A 20,168-nucleotide genomic window follows, 5' to 3' on the forward strand; every position below is an offset into this window, starting at 1 on the left:
TTTCATGTTGATGAAAATGATCCTGACTGTTATTATTTAAATACAAACGATGCCAAAAGGTTCTAGAAAAAGTCAGAGCTCTCTCTGTTCACTGCCTGCAAGGAATAGTAAGTTCATGGGACTTTACTGCAGTATACTCTATTAAAATGTGTAATGTTTAGTTTAAAAAGATACAATGGGTTTATTTGGGTCTTCTTAGTGGAAACTGCCAGGCAGCCCATCTAGATCAATATCATCCTTTTTTTTTATATTAGTGAACAATATCAGTCTTTACATTTTCAAAACAAACCTCAAGGCCACAGAAATAAATAGCTTTCCCGACAAACACTGTGTGCCAGAGTATTGCAAATCTCATTTAGAATCCATAGCATCATTTTGGTTTGGGATTTTCTGGTTACTAAAGCCTTCAGTTGTTTCCTGTTTCAGTTGTATGGTACTGCAGCAAGATGCTGGAGGCAGCACTGCTGAACAGGATGTCATCAGAATGTGAAGTCTTTTTGGGTAGTTCTAATATAATAATTTGGGTAGTTCTTCACAGAGAACACGTTATTAATTTGTGTAAATCTTGGTAATAGTTTGTAAAGTGTTGAGCATCTGCTATGATATGTTTGAAGGCTTTTGTACTTCCTTTTCAAAAATTGCATTGGATGATGCATTTCTGAAAGGTTTTGATGGCCTGATGTCTTTTGGAGTGAAAATGGAATCAGGAAAAAAGGAAAAAATACTGCTGTAGGCTGTAGCATCAATGTGCTGCAAGGGTCCTGCCTTGCAAGTCAGAGTGAATCTTTGAATGACAGTGAGGTGAAATGAATTTATGTTTATTCTCTGTTGCCAACCTTTGCAGTCCTGTCATGAATCTTGTATTGCCCTTTTTTGTTTGTTTTCATAAAACAGGAAGTTCTGGTGTCTCATGATTGCACAGAAATCTCAGCTTTTTGACATGTTAAGTTTTTGCTCTGATGTAGTATGTGAAGAGAAAATCTTTTGAAAAGCAGAATATTTAGTCTTCAGAGCACAGAAGGCAAGTAAACCAGTAAACTCTTGAGTCCTGTTACACCCAGGTCAGTAATAGGGGCCTAGAGGGGGAAGGCTGGGCTGCAAATGATCATTTTTTAACATTATTAGGGTGAGCACTTGATTTAAATGAGAGAAGCTAAAAAAGAAAATCCAGGGACAAAAATAGAAATGAAACTTCAGACAGGTAAGGAATATGCAGCTGAATAAGTCATCTGCTGCATCAAGGTGTGGTATGTCCACTTACCCTCAGAGCTGTTTGCTGCTGGGGAGTTGCTCACCTCAAAACAAAAAGCAAGGACTTATTTGGGACAAATTACACCAGATTCAGTGTGATGTGAATACTTCAACTGTTTTATCTCTAATAAATTTCACATTTTTTAGAGGGAAGTGGTGGGATAAAGCCCAGCGTCTCTTCTTGTTCCTCCCTCGCTCCAAGGTGTTGGTCAAGTCCCCAAATCTTAATGCCTCCCAGCTTTGTAAAAGGGGGGTAGCAGTGTTTTCTTGCTATTGTAATGTCATTACTATTGTTTAATTGTATAAAATCTGCATCTTTCTTCTCTGGAGGTCCTTCGTAGTCATTGTAGTGCTGCTGTAAAACAGTTCTATTTTGTCTTAATGGTATTATGTCCACTTGAAGTCTTGCTCAGGTTACAAGTGGAGTGAAGCTGCCAAGATGTTTATCTGGCTTTCTTCAGCTGCTTTTTAGATTCTCAATAGATACATGACAATTCTGTCATTCCTGGCTTTATGTGTTCATATATATTGCCTGTTATGTTGGAATATATCAAAGTAAACCAAACCTCAAGGTTTATCTTAACCTGCACTGAGAAAGAGCTGTGCACTGCAGAAAAATTCTAACAGAATATTCAAGGAGGCAGTGTTTGACTTTGATAGATTTTCGGAGAAAGGACTGCCATTTTTGTGTTTGTGCAACGTATAATGGGACCCTTACCTGGCGTCCCTGTGCTGCCAAAACGTGAATGAAAAATAGGATTGCTTGTCTGAGGAACAGCTCTGTCTTTCGTATTGAAAGTTGGCAATAGACTATTTCTGTGTGAACGGTCTCAAGAGACACTTTCCTTGTAAGGGAATCAAGTGATGGATGAGGCATCTCACATTTTAAACATTACACAGGTGAAAGCACTGGAGTATTCCAGGCCCATGCCCGTTGCTGTGTGAGTCTGAGTAGTCTGCTTGTTCTTTAGCAGTGGAACTAAAGGGCATTTGGCAAGTAGGGCAGGACCACTAGAAAACGCTATGTTTTTCCCTTCTGTAATGCTCTCTCATATTTGATTGCTGCGGGGCGAAATAATGAAGAATTTTTTGGTAACAGATCAAAAATTCTTTTCTTGTTTAATTGAAGGTGTTTAAACTGAGAAGGTCATTGAGAGGACAGATTTAAAGAAGTGGTATTTGCATTTAGTGATGCTTTGGAAAGAAACAGAGCATATTATGCATGCTTTTCAAGTATATATGGTGAATGCACTGCCAAATCTGTGGAAGTTTATAGGCAACTACTGTGAACTGCAATAGCAATAAACGAATCTACTTTTTTACCACTACTGAAACTGGCACTGTAAGCTTTAGGAGATCTTTGTGCTTTTTAAAACTTATTTCAACAAAGTTTCTGCTCTGTCAGCAAACCTCTGCTGTGCTAGTGGTGATATATATTGTCTCCCAAATCCTGCAATCTCATTGGGAGGTGATGTATTTGGAGAGTGAAGGAGAGCTGGTGAAGTAAAGCCAGGTTTAAAAAGCTGTTTGTGAGGAACAGGAGAATAATCCTCAAGAGAGAAATGGGAGGGGATTGAATGAGAAAAGTTGTAAGAGACACCAAATTAGGATAGAATAATGTTTTAAAATGAAAGGAGAAAAATGGGATTTTGCAGAAATATAAATTAGCCCAAAATGTGAAAGATATGAACAACAAGAAAAATGAGGGAAATTAAATGGCCAAGGAAAGGGAAGGACAAAAGAGAACAAAATGCTTGGCTTATCTCTAAAATATTAAAAAAAAAATCTGTATTTATTTTATTGATTTCTTGGAAGATTTTGTGATAGGCTGAATGTTTGTTTTGAGAGAAAGTCAAAGATAGAATAGGAAAAGGTATGATTTTTTTTCCAGGCTTTCCTGTGCAGGAAATGTAATAGGAAGTTATTTTTATTAACCAAGATCAGAGAACATGCAACAACAAACTACAAAGAATGTTGTGGAAAAGCCAGTTATTTTTCAAGTCAGACCGGAAGAACCTGTGGCCATTGACCAGTAGGAGCCTAAGGCTCAGATTATTAAGCAGCTGGACCAGTGAGCTAAATGGCTATCGGAGTCTGCGTGTCTTCAAATACGTACCGACTGACTTACACTACAGACAAAAAAAACACAGTACTGAACACCACGTAGCTGATATTTGTAGCCATTCATTAATCACTTTATGGTCTGTTTTGTCTATCTAATCAATGCAAAAAGTGGACTAGTTTGATTTAATTTGTGTGTGACCAATTGATTTTATGGAGATACATCCCTCATTGGAGTCAAGCAGTATTTTTCCAACAAGATAGTCAGGTGACGCTGGCCACTAGGTAGAAGAGCCAGAAATGTGAGGGCCTTGTATAGACAGAGGCAAGTGTCTTTGGCAAAGTGTTTTGGGGTCTGTCAGGTACAATATACCCCTCACTTCAGCGTCGCCATGATGCTCAGCGTCTTGGGAGGGCTTTGCTACATTCAGGTTTTGATTTCCAGGTGAATTTGATTGTGTGCCCTCTCGTTACATAGCAATGTGATAGCACCCCAACAATCTTTAGTCATGACTAGAAATGGCAGTATGCAGAAAGTCTAGTATAGATAGCCAAAAGCTTCAGATGCTCTGCAGTGACAATGAAGTGGGCACTCTTAACAGTTCATTCTGAGCAACAATTCTTGGGGGTTCATAGAATGAACTTAAAGTGCAGGAGGAAAGAAAGCAAATCTATCTTTCTACCAGATTTATGCTTCTGAACGCCCAGCTGCCAGAGGCTGCTGTGACTTAACAGAGCATCCTTTCAAAAGCTGTGAGATGCTATGTTGATACTCAGCCCGCATCCCTAACACACCTCCAAGGGACTGTGAGACAGGGCAGTGGGGAGCATGGTGCCTGTATTTGCAGCAATAGCAGATTTTTCATCTGTAAAGGAAATATTCAGCTGGCTACTTTGCTTGGGCTTATCAGTGGCCAGTGTTTTATCTTAGCAGACTTGGTTGAATACACATGCAGCATAGGAATACATTTGTTTACGGACGGGAACTGCATAAGCCGTTTAATGGGTAAAGAGTGAGTTTGAAGCATTAAATGTGATCTGCTTTGTAGTGCGCCAGTACCTGCAAAGGGTTATTCTTTGTAGTGTCCTACTTGGACTCAGGCACTATAGCTTTCATCAAAGTAAATCTGATTATTTTGCACATGGTTTTCCTGAAAGGATGTTATGATTTTCTAGATGTTTGGTGGCTGGTGATAAATTAGGCTTTTATGATGTCATGTGAAAGGCCACCGCTTGGACTTCCTTCTCCATCAAGCACACTGGAGAATACATTTGGGACATAATCTGAATCAGAAATTATCCTACCTTGTTTTATTTTAACCCTTTTGTGTATCAGTCCTTGCTTTGTAACTAGAGGTGCTTAAGTGAAGATAGCTTCACTTTTGCAGACAGCAGCCCCATGGTATCCCGTCTCTTTCCTTTGGTAACAAAGCCTTGGCTCATGAGTTGCCTTTAAACCTTTTGAGGCTTAAATTCTTCCCATATATTGTGTCTTCAAAAGGGTTTTCAAATCTGATGGGGGTTTTAGTGAGAAATTGGAATGTGGTGAGGGGTGGTGGGAAGGTGATGTGCCCCATAAATTAGGTCAGGTTTATGACCATGCAGAGGGAGGCTGTTCCTAGAAAAACAGCCAGCAGTAAAGGGCAGTATGTTGCTGCTTTGCCCAGAGAAGTGACAGCTCCCTTCTTCATCACTCTTACTGCAAGGGAGGGAGTATTTACAACTGGTTTTCAAACAGTGAGAAATGACTAACCATTCTCCACACTAACTCTTTTGTCTTTGTTAATCCATACTGGGGAGGAAGACAGGAAAAGAGAGGTATCCATCCCCTCTCTGTCCTTTTCACCCATAGCCTTACCACAGGCGTCAGGGTGACAGAGGTTCATACATCAGTACAACATGCCAGGGAGGAAGTGTCATCTCTCCTGCCCACCCTGAGTCACAGCCAAGCCTGGAGAGCGGTGAGATGAGCACTGAACATAGGTCAAAGAAAGCAATTGGAGATTAGAGGTGGGTTAGAGTTTTCCGATGACATGCTCTGTAGATGAAAGATGACCTTTTGAGGAAATTAATATTTTTATTTGGGGAAAAAATAATGGCACACCCTTCCAACATTCTTAATATTACAATTTTTATGTTAACAAAGGCCTTGATTTTTTTCAGAGATATGAATGTTCTTAGGATTCGTAAAATCACCAATTTGTCATCTGCAAGATAGAGAAATTCATCCTGTGCAGTAGTGATATCCTGCTAATCATAAACCTGCATTCACTAAATTGCTGCTTAATGCTGTAAAGGTACATAGATAAATATCTAGAGGTAGAATAGAAGTCTGCTGTCCTAATGTTTATTGGTTTATTGCTTATCTTTTGGTATTCAGCTGGCAGTGATCACTAAACCTACTAATATATCCAATGTAATTTGTTATAAACGAAGTATTTTTTACTGGAAGCAGAGGAGAAACTAAGCAGCCTTGCAGCATGAATCTGTGGGGTTATCAGTCTTCCTGTTCATCTTGACATGTCTGTCAGTGAAGACAGCTAACCCTAGGGGCCATATTCCATTTCCAGTCAGAAATGCAGCCGTTACTGCACAATAAACCCCACCGAAGTCTAACAGCTACACAGAGTGATTTCCTGATGTTTGCAGAAAATGCAAAAAGGAGTGATGAAGAAAACAGAGTTGATTAACGAAATTGTGAGAGTTGCATTCATTTATTTGAAAAGGTACCGTGCTTTGGCTTAAACGATAAGAATTGTGTGTAGCAATAAAACCATGTGTGATGAAGGCATGGTTATTTTACTCTTCCTCCCAAAAGCATTGTTGGAGTTGAGAACAGGCTGCCGTGAAGCAAGAGGCACCACACTACAGTTAAACAGTGAACAAAATCAGAGCTCAGAGGTACCAGGAAAAGAGAAGGAAGCCATTCTTTTCCTGTGCTGCAGCTGATCTCTACCCTCACAGGGTCTTATTTTCACTGATATGAAGGTCATGGACTGGCATTCTCTCTGGCCCGGCAGCCTGAAGAAATATGCTCGTATGCAACTTCACCAACACCTCTGCTGGGAAGGGAAAATGTGCAAACGTTTCTAAGCCATGTCGTGCAAAATGCCGGTTATTCAGGCAGCTCTTTATCCATAGGTTAGCCCAAAGCACACCAGTTGGCAGCAGCGGGGTTTTCTCTGCTCTGGGGGAGCACCCCCTGACCTCTCCCATGCGGCTGGTCCCGAAAAACACCCAGAGCCTGGCTTGTGGGATGCCATGGAGCTGCCGATCCCCAGCCAAGTGAGCTCCGCTCCCGATTCAAAGCGAGTTAAATTCAGCGCTGGCTTGTGGGGGATATCAGGCTGTAATTCAGGAGGAATTTTATCTGGCTCAAGGGACAGCACTGGCCGAGACGCTTTCTCAGGCTTCACTTGGCAAACGGATAGGCTTGAGGAGGACTCGGCCCTGCTCGGGGTTTTGGCCGTGCAGCTCCGCACCGAGGCGCGAGGCCTGCACGTGCTCTCCGTGGGCCGCCTGCCTGCCTTCCTGCCTGCCGCGGCCCCACCGCCATCAAAGCCACCGGGCCCTGGCCACGAGGCCTCAGCCCCAGGGCCATCTTGGCTCCGTGTGACGCCTTATCGGTGGCCGTGGCCCTGGCAGAGCTCAAGCTGGTGGAGCCGAGCGGGGCGTTGCTGCCGGCCGCCTCCCGGCCCCACCGAGGGACGATGCCGCCGGTTCCCGGCTTCCTGAGCAGGCCAGACGGCTTGCTGTTTTCTTCTCGTCTCTTATCGCCCCCCTGTCATTGCCAGAGAGGTCTGGCTTCTCCGTGGTTCGTGCTGATAGGCAGCGGTGAAGTGGAAAAGGCGCAGGAGGGAGGGGAGGAAGGGGGCGTAGAGGAGGAGGAGGAGGGAGACATCTCCACCGCTGTTCTTATTGCCCTGATGTTTATTGCTGCTCCAAGCTCATTTGCCTTAACCCTTTGGACGCTGGTCACATTAAAGATTATCGAACGGATAAGATAAAGCCGCCGCTCTAACACCTGCGATTCCTGGTGGAAAAGCAAGGACTGTGCCCGGATTTTGTTGGCCGTGCTGCTTGTGGTGGCTCCTTATGCAGGCACGCAGGGGGTCCCGAGGTAAGACCTTACCCCGAAGGTGCCCGGTGCTTGCAGCCTGCTGAGGTCCCTCAGACGCGCAGGTGCTCAGCGCCTCGCAGTGTCAGCCTGGTCCTCAGTTTTCTCCTCTCCCCTCCCTTCCCCTTCAACATGGTTTTATTAAAAACCGGGGCTTTCTGAATAGGGAGGGTGTTTGCACATGAAAACACGCTGGGGAAAAAGCATGCCTCTTATTTTAAGTGACATTTTGTTATATGTGAGTTTCAACCTATTGGTTGCTTTTGCCTTTTGCCTTTTCCTGTGGTTCTTTGCAAACAATACTGTCTTTCTGTTAAAGACTGCTGACCCAAGAGTGGAAAGCAGTCTGTTCATGCTGCATTAAAACAAATTTAGATCAGAAACCAAATTCACTGGCATTCCTCTATTCCCTTGGTACCCTGACTGCTCCACAACTTTGCTTTTCTAAGAACAGAGGAAAGAAAAAATGAAAACGGAGCGACACATTACGGCTCTTCTGAAATTCCTGAAGATGTTTACTGTGTTCCTCGTTAGACTCGGGCTTTGCTCATTGACGTGTTTTATCTCCAGTCTCCTCGTATTTACTGCGGTGATAGGAGTCACTTGCTTTATAATTACTGTTTTTTTCCTGTTACTATAGATATTATACCAAACACTACACTTCACAAAGAAGTCGAGCCAGTGTTCTCTGCGCTTGCAGAGCAGGGCCGGCAGCCCAGCAGACACAGTTCTTGTTTCTGGGACTCCTCGACTCCTCCTGGGTTTCGGTGCTTGCTCAGCTGAGCTCTGCATCCGATTTTGCACCAGCGAGATGCACGTTTACAGGCTCTACAGCTCCCGTCTAGTGAGGTCTCGCTACTTTTCCTGCGTGCACTGGGAATAGCTCAGCTGAAGTCACAGCAACTGCTCTCCAGCTTTGCATCTGCTTTGGGACACAGCGTCCCAGGGCCTGGTGGCAAGGACGGGAGGATGCTGGGGGACGGGGGGGATAAGGGTGACAGCAACAGAGCTGTGTAGGGAGCAGGGCATGCAGTCTCTTGTTGGCAGCAAACGCTGCAGCAAGGCTGTTTCCTGAGCAAGGAGCTGCAGCAGATACCCAAGAATACATGCTGACGTTGTTACTGAGGTGTGCTATGTGAGCCCTCATTAAAATTTCCTACAAAAAATGCTCCAAAAGGTGCTTTAAAGAGGGCACTGGTAAAATAAAGCTTGATATATGAATTATTGAGATATAATGGTAGAAATGCAAAGCTGTAAGCTAATGTCTGATTAAATAGCTATGTTTATTAATTTTTCTGTTAGCGGGACAAGTTAAAGTTTAAAGGCAAGAGTCATAAGAAGGAGACAAGGAAAATAAAAGACAGGGTTTGCAGGAGACTTTGGCCCCTAGACTCTTGAAATCCTTCTTGACAAAACTCCTTGAGCAAGAGTGCAAGACTAAACACGTAAGCCAGAGCCTCCGCTGAGCTGGGTCTGCGCTCCTTACTTGTGGGAGCTCTGCCGTAACAAATCATCTTCCAAGCAGTCTTGCTGATTGTGAATGTAACCCTGGCCACTTTTCAGATGCAGTAAAACTGTTGTGTGCTTAGATCAAGTCTGTTTATTTTTAGAGGTAAAGCCTTGTCTCTGCCGCAGCGAATGGAGCTGGGCATGATTCCATCGCAGGTGTTTTACTGAGGATTTGGTCTGCATTTTATTCTGGTGTAACAGCGAGCAAAATCTGGCTCTCGGAGCTGGCTAAAACGAAGGACTATTTTAAAGGCAATCAGCTGAGCTGTAGTAATTAAGGAAACCTTGGATTTCTTTCAGGCCACATTATCTCCTTTTTCTCACATTGTCTCGAGGCTTTACATTTTCAGTTAAAGTTAATTGAATGAGACAGTGATGCATTGCACAGTGAAACCAGATCAATCACTGCAGGAGTCAAAATAAAAGTAGTGATGATACTCAGAACAAGAGCTTGGGAAATGTGATATTTACATTAAAATAGTCTACATTTTTGTCTCAGGGCTTCAAAACCTAATTTAAAAATGCCCTATCACATTGTGTAACAAATTTCTCCCTGCTTACCTGTATGTATTTGTGTGTGTGCATTTGGACAATGAAACTGAATCGTCATAAAATCAGATTTAATAATAATGGGGTATTTTCTACACAGCTAAGCAGCCTAACTCACAGAAAAGGTAGAAGAGAAAATAAAATCACATTGGACAAACTCATTCTTTTCTCTGAGAAACAGTTATAGTGACAGTGGAGTGGATATAAAGCCGTAGGAGAGTTTACTGTCGTATTCAGTGGCACAGAGAATTTGACTGCTGTCTTTTCCAACTTCCTTCCCTTTAAATATTTACCTGGATGTTTTTTCCAACTCTCAGCTTCCAGGCAAAATTCATCGTTAGTATTCACTTATGTTAACTGTATTTGCATGGAAAATAAGAGATCGTTCCTCCCAAAATCGTTCACTAAGAGCAAAGACTTAATTTTATGTTTGTGACCTGAGTACAATAAAAACAACAGAAAGCCTTAATCAGTGTTTTCAGGTTTGCAAACTCTCAGCACAGTATCTAAATCCTTCATGAAGTCAAAGGGCTTTGTTTTCCTATCAGTACATAAAGCACAACGCTAAGGAAAAAGAAGTTGTCCTGCAGCGATACCAAACACGAAGTGGTGCCGTTTCATCATGTGCCGTTCCCTCGGACACAGGGATCCCAGGCAGCCTGGATTCAGCAGCAGCCAGCTGTCTTTCAAGAACAGCCCCCACCCCCAAAAAATCCAGATTTTCTCCAGCAGAAGCTTACCTCTTCTTTCTTTGCTTTCTGATCTGGTTGTACCTCCAGAAAGTGAAGCCCTGACACTGAAGCACCAATGCACTTTAGGATCGGCATGCCAGAGGTTTTCTGGTGTGTGTGTTTCTTTTTTTTTTTTTTCCTTTTTCTTTTTTTTGGAAGCCTGACAGATGCATCTCTGGTTTCAGTGAAAGACTTGAATAATATAAACAAGCAGTCATTCTGTTCCAAGAGGAGCTTTTTTTAATATTTTATTGTAATTACCTTATTGTTTTCATATTATGAGCTACTTGTAGAAAAATACAGGAAACATGACTGCAATACAATCCTTTAATCAGGAATAGCTTTGTTCCAGTCTTCATTTCCATTCAGTGTTGAAACTTTGCCTAACAAGAATACAATTCAACCTTGAATTTAGATGTCATATGGTGTTAATACTGTGGTATTATACAGCATTTTATCTCTGCACTTAGTAACTTCCGTAAGAGAACCTTTTAAAAAGTGCATAGGAGTTATTTTGTCCGTAATGCTATTTTCAGGTAAATCTTACTACAAAGTAGTGTTTCGCAAAAGTACATAAACTTCTTCAGGAGAGCCACTTAAAAATCTTTTAACCTGAGTCAGATGGGGAATTTGTATTACCATATATATTAAATCTGGTATCTCTTTTTTTTTCTTTCTTTCTTTTACTCACAAATTATGCCAGAATGCATTTTACTGCATTACTGTTAAAGCATGTGATTTTTTTAAGGAAGAAAAAAAACATTTTTAATACAGAAATTGATTTAATACACTAGTTGTTCGTGTTATCTCTGTGTATAATCCAGCACTGCAAATAACTTTATTACTGATTTGAAATCTCCCCCCAACCTTATTTTGGCCCATACAGCAGCTGTGTGTTTATGTTTTTGAACGAAGGACTGGAATTAGGTAAAGCTTTTTATTTTTTTTATTATTTTTTTTTTAGATAAACTGTTTTAACAAAAAGCATTTGTCCAAGAAAGCTAAAAGACTGCTCCCAAGCTGTTTGAAAGCAGAATGCAGCTACGTACAGCGGGCGACACAGCACTTCATTCGTTTGCTCCTGGTCCACTTCTCAAATGGGAAACCAGCATCCTAGATAGGCTCAGTTTTAAAGAATGTTTTCGATATGGAGATTGTGGATGTAAAATTATTGCTTACGCAGCATTTCTAAAAGTGAAGCTAAGTTTTATGATAGGGCTTTTATGGCTTAAAATGAGGCGGTATTAAAACACAACTTCTAGCTAATGGCTCGAATTAGAACTGAATAAAAGGCAATTGTTTTTATGCTGAAATTTATTTTAAGAAGGATTTCCTTGTTTCCAGGCACGTACATACGCACAGATGTAATGTGAATTTAAGCGAACTCCAGATAAAAGGCATGCCCCCGTGAGTACATTAGGGCCCGATCCAAATTTTATCAAAGTTAGCGGGAGCCTTTCCCATTTCAACCCAGAATTTGCAATCCATATTCACACGACCCTCAGGGGGATCCCTCAGGCTGATGCGGTTTTGCATGCCTTGCCCTCAAATGTCTGCTGCAGTTTCTAAAAACCCATTATAGGGCTGCAGTAGGAAATCATTTAGTCTAATTTAAGGAAATCGCGGCGTTTTTATTTTCATATCATTTTGTTCCGACCCGTCCGTTTACTCTTTTCTGAAGGCGCACTGAAATGTTTTCGGCATAAAGGCTGAAGTATTACAAATGCTGCCTGGAACAGCCTCAGCAGACGTGTTTGTTCCACATCCCCTTCTGCAGTGCAATATTTCCTTTGGTGGATTTCCTCTGCTGCTGGAAGTGAGCTGTCTAGCTTTCTGCAGCACAATTACGAAGAAGAATTTCCTAGGTTTTACTGCACAGGATGAGGTGATGTTGGAAGTTAGCACGACCTGAACCGCACACGCACAAAAGATAGCATCTGAAAAATGGAGTCGGCGGCAGCAGCAGCAGCAGCGCGCTGGAAAACCTGCAGCCACAAAGTGCTCGTCAGCCCCGCCGCCGGTCAGAGGGCGAGGAGGGAGAAGCACAGCCCAGGGATCTTTTAGGAAACCCCGCCGTGCTACTAGCGTCAAGTCGAAGGCAAGAGCAGGATTGAGCCTTAGCTTTATTGTCCTGTAACAACGCTTGTTTTGTTGTGTTTTTTTTTTTTTTTAAACGCAAGCTGATGCATTTTTAGTGTTTACTACTACAGAGAAGTGAAGCTTGTAAGGAGAGGTGACATTTTATTAAACCATCACATGCAATTGCAAGAGCTAACTGTTTGAACAAAGTACTTGGGTTTTTCAGGAAGATTCGGTCAGTTCCTTTGTTCCTTCAGAGATGCAGAAAAATGAGTTGTTTTGCTTGCTTAATTTTGTTATTTTTGATGACCACTTGTGGGATTGTTTTGGTGTGGTAGCACTTTTAAGGATACTTAAACAGCGAGGTGGATATGAACAAGGTCTTGGTTTCTGTAACAGTTTCAAGATAATTTACTTTCATTTATGAGAGATTTAGACTGTTCTTTTCATGTGGATGCTCAAAGTACTGAAGAAAAAAGATGCAGGCGTTCAAAAGCTGGCTGTTTACTACCATTGCGTGCGGTTACTCATATTCACAAGTCTTTCAGCATCATCTGTCTGTGATCACGTTTTTATTTGAAAGAGATTAGTTGTCATATTTGTCCTGTGATTTACGTTATTTAAAGAAGGGGGGGAGAGGGAAAGTTTGGAACAGCTCGTTCAATAGCATGACTAAGAAATATGACAACTTATTACAAAACGTTCACCACTGCAAGGCAGCGAGGCTGGAGCTCAAACCCCGCACACACAAAAACAAAGAGTAACTCTTTCGCTCCGAAACAGCCTGGTGAAAGGATGCTGCCTCCTGGTGATTTATAGGCATATGAGCTTCCACTAAAATTGCATCTTAAATATTTTGTCCTCGGAAGGTGGCCGGGCCCGAGAGCCCTTCCAGCCGTGCTCAGCTGGCAGGGACGCGCGCGTGGGCACGGCCGTGCCGCACCTTGCCTGATGCCCACCAACCACTGAGCATGATCTGCAAAGGTTTCCCTCATTCTGGAGGCTTTTGCTCGACTTTCATTCCTCGGGACAGGTTATGGCAAAGGAGGGGGCTTTGGGCCGGGAACAAGCAGCACAGAGGTCAGCCCCACACGCTGCCAGACGGGGAAGGGGAACGGTTCTCGCAGTGTTTTTCTCTTCTTTTCCACAGGATTTTCTTCAAGGGGACTGTACCAAAGCCAAGCAAAAGCTGAACTGGAAGCCCAGAGTCACGTTTGATGTGAGTGGTGTGCTTTGTACCTACCAAGGGTTCATGTCCTCCAAGAGCAATCCACGGGGGTGGGGGGGAGCTTTGCCTGGGCACACTGAGAAGCCGCGCTGTCGGTGGCCACCCCGGGCTGTTGTTCTTGCTTGGAAGACAGCAGCCACCACGGCAGCGCAGGGCGTCCCCCGTGACTCTGCTAACCTGCCCTGGAAAGGGCCCAGCGGGCGTCAGCATTTTGGGAAGGAGCGCGTGCCTCATGCTCGGGTGCCAGCATGGCAGCGCAGGCCGCGACTTGACCCAGCGAGTTTTGGGAGACCCGGCACTCCCGCGGCGCAGCAGGGCAAGCGTGCGAACAAACGTGCTCCTTATCCCCCCCTCGTCCTGCCGCAGGGACCCTCACCCGCTTCTCTCCCTCCTCGCAGGAGCTCGTGAGGGAGATGGTGGACGCCGACGTGGAGCTCATGAGGAACAACCCCAACGCCTGAGCTCCGCCGGGACCCGTGCTGGGGGCGCACCCCACGGCCAGCACAGCCACCCACACACTCCGCTGGAGCTGGGGTGGGTGGCCACCCCCCCAGTGTGGCCTTATTGCTGGCCTGCCTGTGCGTAAAAGCCCGGTTTTTGTCCCCCCCCCACCCTCCTGGTGCCTCTGGCCCCACGAATCATCCCAGGGCTGCCCTGCTCCTCCGCACGGGCTGCCTCTGGCTCCCGCTGTTAGCCAGAGGGGATCCCCCCAGTACTGTACCTGGAGGAGCCACCGGCTGGCAAGCCCACCGATTTCCTTTTTTAATTAAAACTCGTCTTTTTATTACCTAGGACCTCCAGCACCTTTTTAGTACTTTCTCCCATTTTGAATGACAGAAATAAACAAAAGCATCTCCTGCACTGCCCCCCAGCCACAACAGCAGCGACCCTCTGGCGCTAGCACGTGCCCACCATCCCTCTGGCCCTGGCTTCCCCTAGTCTTCCTTTGCTGAACACTCCTTGTTTTTCTTTCCTGCAGCTCACCTCCACCCCAGCGGCCCATTTCCACCACTTGAACTCTGTAAAAAGTTTGGATAACTTGATCTAACTTGCAGTGAAATCGCCTTTTGACCATGCCGAATTAATTCCTAATTGCTGGAATCGCTTTCAAACCAGTCAGAGGGGGCTTGTAAGCATTTTTCAGATCTTCATTTCAGAGTGTGAGTGAGTCACAGAAAGTCTTTTTGTCCAGCACCTTCCTGACCCTGGGGTCTGGGTTTTTCTTTTTTTTTTTTCCTTTTTTTCCCCCCAGAATTTCCCCATTCCCCATCATCCTCTTCCCGCTTACTATAATTAAACCTCGGACGGGAGCTTGAATGATCTCAAAAGATGGCTTAAGAAATAAAAACAAAATAAATAAAAAAGCTTTAAAAAAAATATTAGAAACTTCAAGTTGAGTAAATATTTTTGCACTTTTCGTGCCAAGGTACCCGGGTTATCCAGAGGTCGTCGAGCCCATACATTTCCCGTTGGTTTCGGATCTTCCACCCACCAATTACTCCCATCGTTTTAGCTTTATGCCTCGAAAATGAGCGAAGCCGCTGCCTCGCCGGGCACGGCTGAGCAGAGAGCGAGCCCTTTTTTAGAGGGGGCGAGAGGGGGGCGATGCAGGCTCCCCGAGCGCGTCGCTTTGGGAAGGGGGGGCCCCCTCTCCAACAAGGGGGGCGAGGGCAGAGTTTCGTGATGGACGCGGAGCTGGGGAGGGGACGGGGCTGGGGAGCAGGCTGCGAGGAAGCGGGCTGCCGCGGAGAGAGGGCTCTGTGTGCGCCGTCGCCAGAGGTGCGGTGGAAAATGTGCGAGCTGGCCGCAGACGGGCACGGCGGTGCGGTGCGGGGCCGGGCAGCCGCAGCAGCCCCTTCCTTCCATCCCTCGGGGCTGGCCCGGCAGGGTTTGGGGCAAGAAAGCGGGAAAAAGGGAAACGCAGAGCCCCGTCCGTCTGCTTCCTACAGGTGCACCGAGTTTGCGCCCTGGGGCTGTGCTGTGCAAAACCTCCCGGGGTGCTTCTCCATGCGGTAGGGTGCAACTCCGCGGCTTGGGTTTTTTTTTAATATCCCCCTCCCCGTGGCATACGTATTTAAAAGAAAAAAAACAAAAAAAGAAAAAAAAAAGAATAAAGCGCTTTTCTCACCATTTTTTGTTGTTGTTATTTTTGTACGGCTGGGAAGTATTTAGTGCTTGCAGTGATTTCCCGGGCCGCTTGCCGCTACCACTGAGCACCAGTTCGCGCATCTCTGCGGAGGACTGGGAACCTTTCCGCAAGCCGCCGGCTTCCCTTCGACCTCAGTGGGTTAGGGTTTTTTTTTGTTTCTTTTTTTTTTTTTTTTTTTTTTTCCCTGGCACCTCCAGCCGCGGCGCGTTCAAGAGAAGCATTTTTGTGCTCCCTTTTCGGCCTCCGTGTTGGGGGACGAAAGAGGAAGGGGCTGAGGAGGCAAAATCGGTTCTAGACCAAGTCCCTCCGTGGCGACCTTGTGTTGGGTGCCTTTGTGCTTCTTTCGTTAAAAAAAAATACCGCTCCTGATCCCGACGGGGACAAAAAGCGCAGTGTCCCGCTGCTTTTTGAAAATTTGGCAAAGGGTCGAGCTGCTTTTCGGTCCCCCCCCCCCCCACAAGCACACACCTTCCTGCGGGATTTTCAGTTCTGCCGAAAGCACTGCCCTTCGCAACGAGCACGGAATCACGTCTTAAAAACGAAATAAAAAAAAAAATAAAAAGGAAAAAAAAAAAAAAGAAAAACCACGCGGCGATTTAAGCGCGTGATATCCACCCGTGCCACTACCACACCACTCTCAGGCGCACGTTCCGTAATTATAATGCGGGTGTCAAGAGTTTTGTGCGCGCAGGTACGGAAAAAACTCATTCCCTGCCTGCCCGTGCTGCGTTTGGCCGCCTGGTCCGGCATCATTACGGCTCCGTTAATTAAAGAGGGCAGCAGCCAACGCAGCCCGGGCCCGGGGGGGGTTCATACCGGCTGCCTGCAGGGGAAAACGAAGGGGTTTTTTTTGGGGGGGGGGAACTGCACCCGGGGCCGGCGGGTAAAGGGGAGCCCGGGTTGCCCCTCGACGGCTCGGACGGCGAAGTGGGGGGCGAGGGAAGCCCCCCCAGGCGGCTGTCGGGGCCGCGCTCCCCGCGTCCCTTGGTGACCCCCCTTCACCCCCGGTGCTTCGCCGGCGGAGCGTCGCCTGCAGACACAACAAAGCCGGAGCAGCGCCGGAGCAGGCAGAGCTCCAACGTTTTGACGGGTGGAAGAAAAACATCAACAGATACCTCGCAATTAGCCGGCGATGGGGGCTAGGGGAGGCGGGCGGGGGAGAGGTCGCTTCGCAGCGGCGGACGCTAATTGCAACCTTTGCTTTGCTAATGAGCTCGCCCCGCTCCGTGTCTCCCCCCCCCCCACACTCCCCTCCGGAGGGCTTGGGGGGGCGAGGGGGGGGGGGGCGTGGGGAGCAAGCCGTCATTTTTGTGCGAGCGGCAATGCGGCTTTGAATCCATCCCGTGGCCGGGAGGCCAGGCTGCAGGCGCTGGCCGGGAGCGCTCCCGTTCCCAAACCGGGGCTGCGGGCGCGCCCCCTGCCCCTGCACGGCCCCCTCGGGCCGGGGGGGCGATGCCGTCGGGGCCGGGAGCCCCCCCGGAGCCCCGCACCCTACAAACGCCCCGCCGGAGACCCCCACCGAAACCCCAAGGTAGCGCCACTGGATCCGCAGCGGGCGCCCGGCGTTGTTTAAACAATCCTCTTTCTGCTTCGGACGGTATTATCAGGACTTTCGCATTATCGGTCAATGGAAAACATTCTTCTTTTCCTTATTTCAAATATTTATTTAGTGTATATATATATATATATATTAAACTCGGCCGCTCAAATGTTCTGGCAAGTAAATAAATTCCAGGAACGGGGGCGGGGGGATTGCTATGGCGTTTCTTCTAAACGGAGCACTTGTGCTCCGAGGGCGATATGACCTGTTTATTCATCGATTCCTAATACCTAAATATCCCGAGTGTAATAATTTGCGTCTTTTTTTTTTTTCCCCCCTTTCCACCGGAGGAAATTCAGCTATTTTAAGAGTTAATGGCTCTAAACGCGTTGGTTTTCCTGCATCCTCCCCAGAGGTGACGGGGGCTGGAAAAGGAGGGGGGATTCCAGTTTGGGGGTTTCGCTGCTGTTGTTTTCGTTCTGCCGAGAGCAGCCCGAAGCCGCTGACCCGAGCGGGGGGCCGTGCTCCGAGCAGCGAGCCCCCTGACACCTAGAGGTCAGGTGAAAGTCCCCAGCAGGTAAGCCGCGGGCCGCCCGGCGCGCTCGCTCCCCGCCCCACAAATTGTTCCCTTCTGCCCACCCAAGTCGCTTCAAGCTGTGTTTATTTAGGGGGCAACACAAAAATTGCCGACCACCCAATTCCCCTTCAAGACGGAGACCTCTCGCCGGTAGCCGGGGCCGCCTTCCCCTCCTCACATCCCGCCCCCCCCCCCCCCCCCCCCCCAAATTTCACCCTCTCCGAGGCTCCGCTTCCCAAATCTCCGCACGCCACCGGGGGAGACCCGGGCAAGCCGTCAGGGGAAGCGTCGGGCTCAAGCCCTTTCGGGACACCCCCCCAAGAAAAACAGGGGTCCCATCCACCATCCCGCAGCCCCCAAGAGCTGCCCTGTGCCCCGGGGGGGCGCAGCGCCGCGGCGGGCAGTGCCCGGGGTGCGAGGCTGCAGCCCGGCCCCGCAGAGCTGCCCGGAGCCGGCCCCCCCCCGCCGGGACAGCTATTGTTTCGTTCAATTAGGCTCCGCTTGATAAAAAACAATCGCTCGTTAACCCTCGCCCTCCTCCCTGCCGGCTGGTGTGTTGTGAATGGCGACATCGTCTCCCTTGACCCCCGTCTCCTTTTTCTGTCTTTCTGTCCCCTGAAAAATGATTCCGCGAGCTCTGATTGAATTTTATTCCTTCCTGACCTGGCCCGTTTTTATTGCATGGACACCATCAATCTTGACCTAACGCGACGTTTGTTTATTACTTTGGAAAGAAGCGAATGGCTTTATGAGCCCCGGAGTAATTAAAGCAGGAGGGCCGCATTCACCGCGGCACCGCACCACCTTTGGGGCGGACTCACGACGCAGACGGGGAGGCGAGGGAGAAGAGGGAAAAAGAAATAGGAAAAAAAAAAATAAAGAAAAGGGAAAGGCCAACGGGATGCCGACGGTTCGCAGCCCACGGGCAACCCACGGCCCCCTCATGCTCGAGTTCCTCCCGATAAGCGGGCGCGCAGTGCCTCTTGCGCAGCTCCCCGCGCAAATCCCCGCACGCCACCTGCGCCCCCGCGCAGCCCCAGCTCGGCTTCGGGCACCCCGACGGCGCAGCAGTTCCCCGTGCGCGCCGCTGCGCTGCTCGCGGCCCTCCCAAAATCCCGCGCATACCAAGGCGACCGAACCATCCGGCCGACGCCGAGGCGAGCAAGTGGGGGAAAAACGGCCCGAGGTTTCAATGGCTTTACGACGGCGTTAATTGGGAGCTAATGTTCAATTAGCGGCCATCCCTGTAGCACAGGACGGGGGCGCGTCGCTCCGAGGCGCGCAGGAGCGCTCCTCTCCCGCTGCGCGCGTCCCGGCGCTCCGGGCTCCTGCCTGCGCAATCAAGAGGACGTCATAACCACGGCGAGCTGGTTGTGACCTCACGCTCATCTTCGTGTGGGCGCCCAGACGTGCTCAGCCCCCCGCTGTCCCTCGCATCAGCGCCTGCCCCGGCCTGCGCGGCGGCAGCGCGCAAGCGAAGCCCCCGGAGCGCAATTTCCAGCACGCCCCGCTCCGGCTGCGCCGTTTTTTGGGGGGCAGAGGACTGCGCGCTACCGCAGCGCAGCCGGCTGGGCGATGCGGTGCGACCCCAGGGCTGCCAAGCGGTACAAAGTTGGGCCGGGCTATGAAAATAGTCCCGGGTGAACTTTGAGGCTCTTTCCCCGAACTTCGCGACTTTCAGAAAGGGCCCCGGCTGCGGTGAAAGGCTCGTTTGCAACCGTTCCCTGAAGGTCTCCGTCCGCGACACAAACAGTCTCCCCGCAAACTGGTGTGTGGAGGTAGGGAAGGGTTTAAAACGTCCTCTTTGCATGCACTTCCCCGCTATTTTTGGTTATGACCTTTCAGGAACAAACCCCGAGCTGTCATTCACTTCTAGAAGAACTTTTTGCATAGGAGATTTAGGCGGAGGGGCGAACGTTGCCCTTCTGCCGAGGGGAATTTCACACTCCATTTTTCCCTCGGTTTCGGGGGCAGATGAGCAAATACGAGTTAGAAACCACCAGAACGGAACGACCCCTCAAATAATCATTTTTAAAAATATGTTGCGCCTTTTTTTTTTTTTTTTTTTTCCCCGGACGGCGAGCAAGGCGAAAGCCCTGACATCCACCTCGAGCCACAGAGACGCCGCGAAGCTGCGCGCTGACCTGGCACCCAAGGGCGCCGCTCCGCAGGCAGCGCCGGGGCCTCGCAGCCGCACCGTCCCGCCGCCGCCGGCCGCACGTCCCTCGCACCGCCGCGGAGCTCTGCTGGGAGACAACCAGAGATCAGGAGGGACCCTCCGCTTTGCCCCCTGCTCGCCATCATCATCGTCACCACAATAAAATGATAGCAATAACAGTAATAGCAATAATAATAATAATAATAATAATAATAATAA

At 47.8% G+C, this 20,168-nt stretch overlaps 1 protein-coding gene across 2 annotated transcripts in view; it reads left to right on the forward strand.

Annotated features, from left to right (window-relative positions):
* GMDS (GDP-mannose 4,6-dehydratase) overlaps window positions 1-14,794 on the forward strand; it is a 411,524-nt gene extending 396,730 nt beyond the window's left edge. For both annotated transcript variants that reach the window (XM_066992543.1, XM_013193585.3), the window contains 2 exons: window positions 13,448-13,516; window positions 13,924-14,794. In XM_066992543.1, coding sequence (XP_066848644.1) covers window positions 13,448-13,516; window positions 13,924-13,986 — 132 coding nt within the window. In that variant the 3' untranslated portion in view covers window positions 13,987-14,794. The remainder of the gene's footprint in view (window positions 1-13,447; window positions 13,517-13,923) is intronic.
* The last annotated feature ends 5,374 nt before the right edge of the window (window positions 14,795-20,168 follow it).

This window comes from Anser cygnoides, chromosome 2 (assembly GCF_040182565.1).
Source record: "Anser cygnoides isolate HZ-2024a breed goose chromosome 2, Taihu_goose_T2T_genome, whole genome shotgun sequence".
Classification (NCBI taxonomy): domain Eukaryota; kingdom Metazoa; phylum Chordata; class Aves; order Anseriformes; family Anatidae; genus Anser; species Anser cygnoides.